The following is a 1,671-nucleotide window of genomic DNA, read 5'->3' on the forward strand; positions in this document are numbered from 1 at the left end:
CTATCATCAGGTGCATCTGTAATCTTTGATTGTAATCGTTAGCAAGGATAGCCGCATAATTATGCACATAGTACCTGATAAGAACTTTTATTTCTAGTTTATCTCACCTTTTTTCCACATAGATAAAAGATTCCGCTTATCTTTAAGACGACTGTACAAACATCCCTCCATGGTGGTATATTAAAAAAACATATATGAGTACAAATTATCTTGAATCGTGTAGGAAACACCGTCCCATAAGAAATACATATGTGTGTGTGTATTTGTGATGTATGTATTTGTTTATTTATATAGAAAACGCGACCCACGCATGGGAAGCGAGTTCGTAAGGCACAAACATTCAAACGTTTAAAGTGAATCGGAATCAGAGTTAATTGAATGAATCATTAATAATAAGAACTACAGACCGCATCCGACTGGAAGCCGCGGCCAGACATTTACGTATATATAAAGAACATAATACCAAACAATTGCCGAAAATATTAAATTAGGAATTCAAGTCTTTTTTCAAGCGTGGGAAACTCTGGACGCGGCGCGCAGGGCCCGACTACGATGCGGAGGGCACGGGTATGACCGGCTGGAACAGATGCAACCGAGCATCGGCATGGCCCAGCTTGTTGGTGGCATTGCAGTAGTAATCACCCAAGTCCTGCTCCGATACGCTGTCAATGCGCAGCACCGAGGTGGTCGTCTCCGAGGAGGAGGCCGTGTTGGAGACCTCGTAGTGGCGGCTGGACTGTAGCTGCACGCCGTTCCTGAACCAAACAACAGTTGGCGCCGGATAGCCCTGAACGCTGCACTCCAGATCCGCCGAATGGGACAACATCTGCGCCACCTTGGGTCGCTGCACGGCTATCTGTGGCCGGAACTCGACTTCCACACGGATCAAACGCTTATCCGGCTGTCCCTCGCCGTTCTGGGCAATGCAGTAGTAGCCGCCGCGATCCAGACGATGCACCGTCTTAATTCTCAGCGTGGGCTCGTTCAGCACGTGGCCACCAGCGGGCATGATGGCGTTCTGTTCACGTGCCCAGGATATGGTGGGCGTGGGAAAGCCATTGGCATGACAGGAGACCTCCAGGTTCTGCCCCTCAGTCACCAGGGTGCTTTTTGGCGTCGACTCGGAGATCACAGGCGGCGTCTTGATCAGCAGATTGAGCTTCTTGGTCACCTTGCCGGAGGCAGAGACGATCACCTGGCACTCGTATGGGCCCATATCGCTGGCCTCGATCTGGCGTATGCGGAAGCTATAGACGGCACTATCCTGGCTGGGATTCTCTTGCACGCTGATATTGTAGCGCTGATCCGGCAGACTGAGCATATTGCGCATGCTGAGCACCACGGCCGAGTTGGGTTCCGTTTTGGCCCAGCTGACGGTCAGTTGACCCACATGCTCCACGGTGCAGTTGAACTCAACGCTGTCGCCCACACTGGCCACTACATCCTGGCTAATATGGCTGATAACAGGCGCACTAGCGGCAGCCAGCGAGATGCACAGCAGCCACAAATATAGCTGGAGGGGGCGCGGGCAGCGGCTCTTCATTCCGGCTGCTGATAATTTGACAAATGATTCGATTAGCTCGAGTTCAATGCGCTGCTTGTTGCGTGCTGTTTACTGCTTGCTGATTATTGATGGCTGATTGCTGCTTGCGTTGCTTGTGTAACAGTTGT

At 50.9% G+C, this 1,671-nt stretch overlaps 1 protein-coding gene across 1 annotated transcript; it reads right to left on the bottom strand.

The window, feature by feature from the left end:
• Positions 1-345: 345 nt before the first annotated feature.
• On the bottom strand, positions 346-1,671 carry LOC115765626 (protein amalgam). The gene has a single exon (XM_030709276.1). The coding sequence runs from the start codon at positions 1,541-1,543 to the stop codon at positions 548-550; it is 996 nt and encodes a 331-aa protein (XP_030565136.1). The 5' UTR covers positions 1,544-1,671; the 3' UTR covers positions 346-547.

Source organism: Drosophila novamexicana, unplaced genomic scaffold, assembly GCF_003285875.2.
Source record: "Drosophila novamexicana strain 15010-1031.04,08,12 unplaced genomic scaffold, DnovRS2.1 tig00000986-arrow-arrow-pilon, whole genome shotgun sequence".
NCBI lineage: Eukaryota > Metazoa > Arthropoda > Insecta > Diptera > Drosophilidae > Drosophila > Drosophila novamexicana.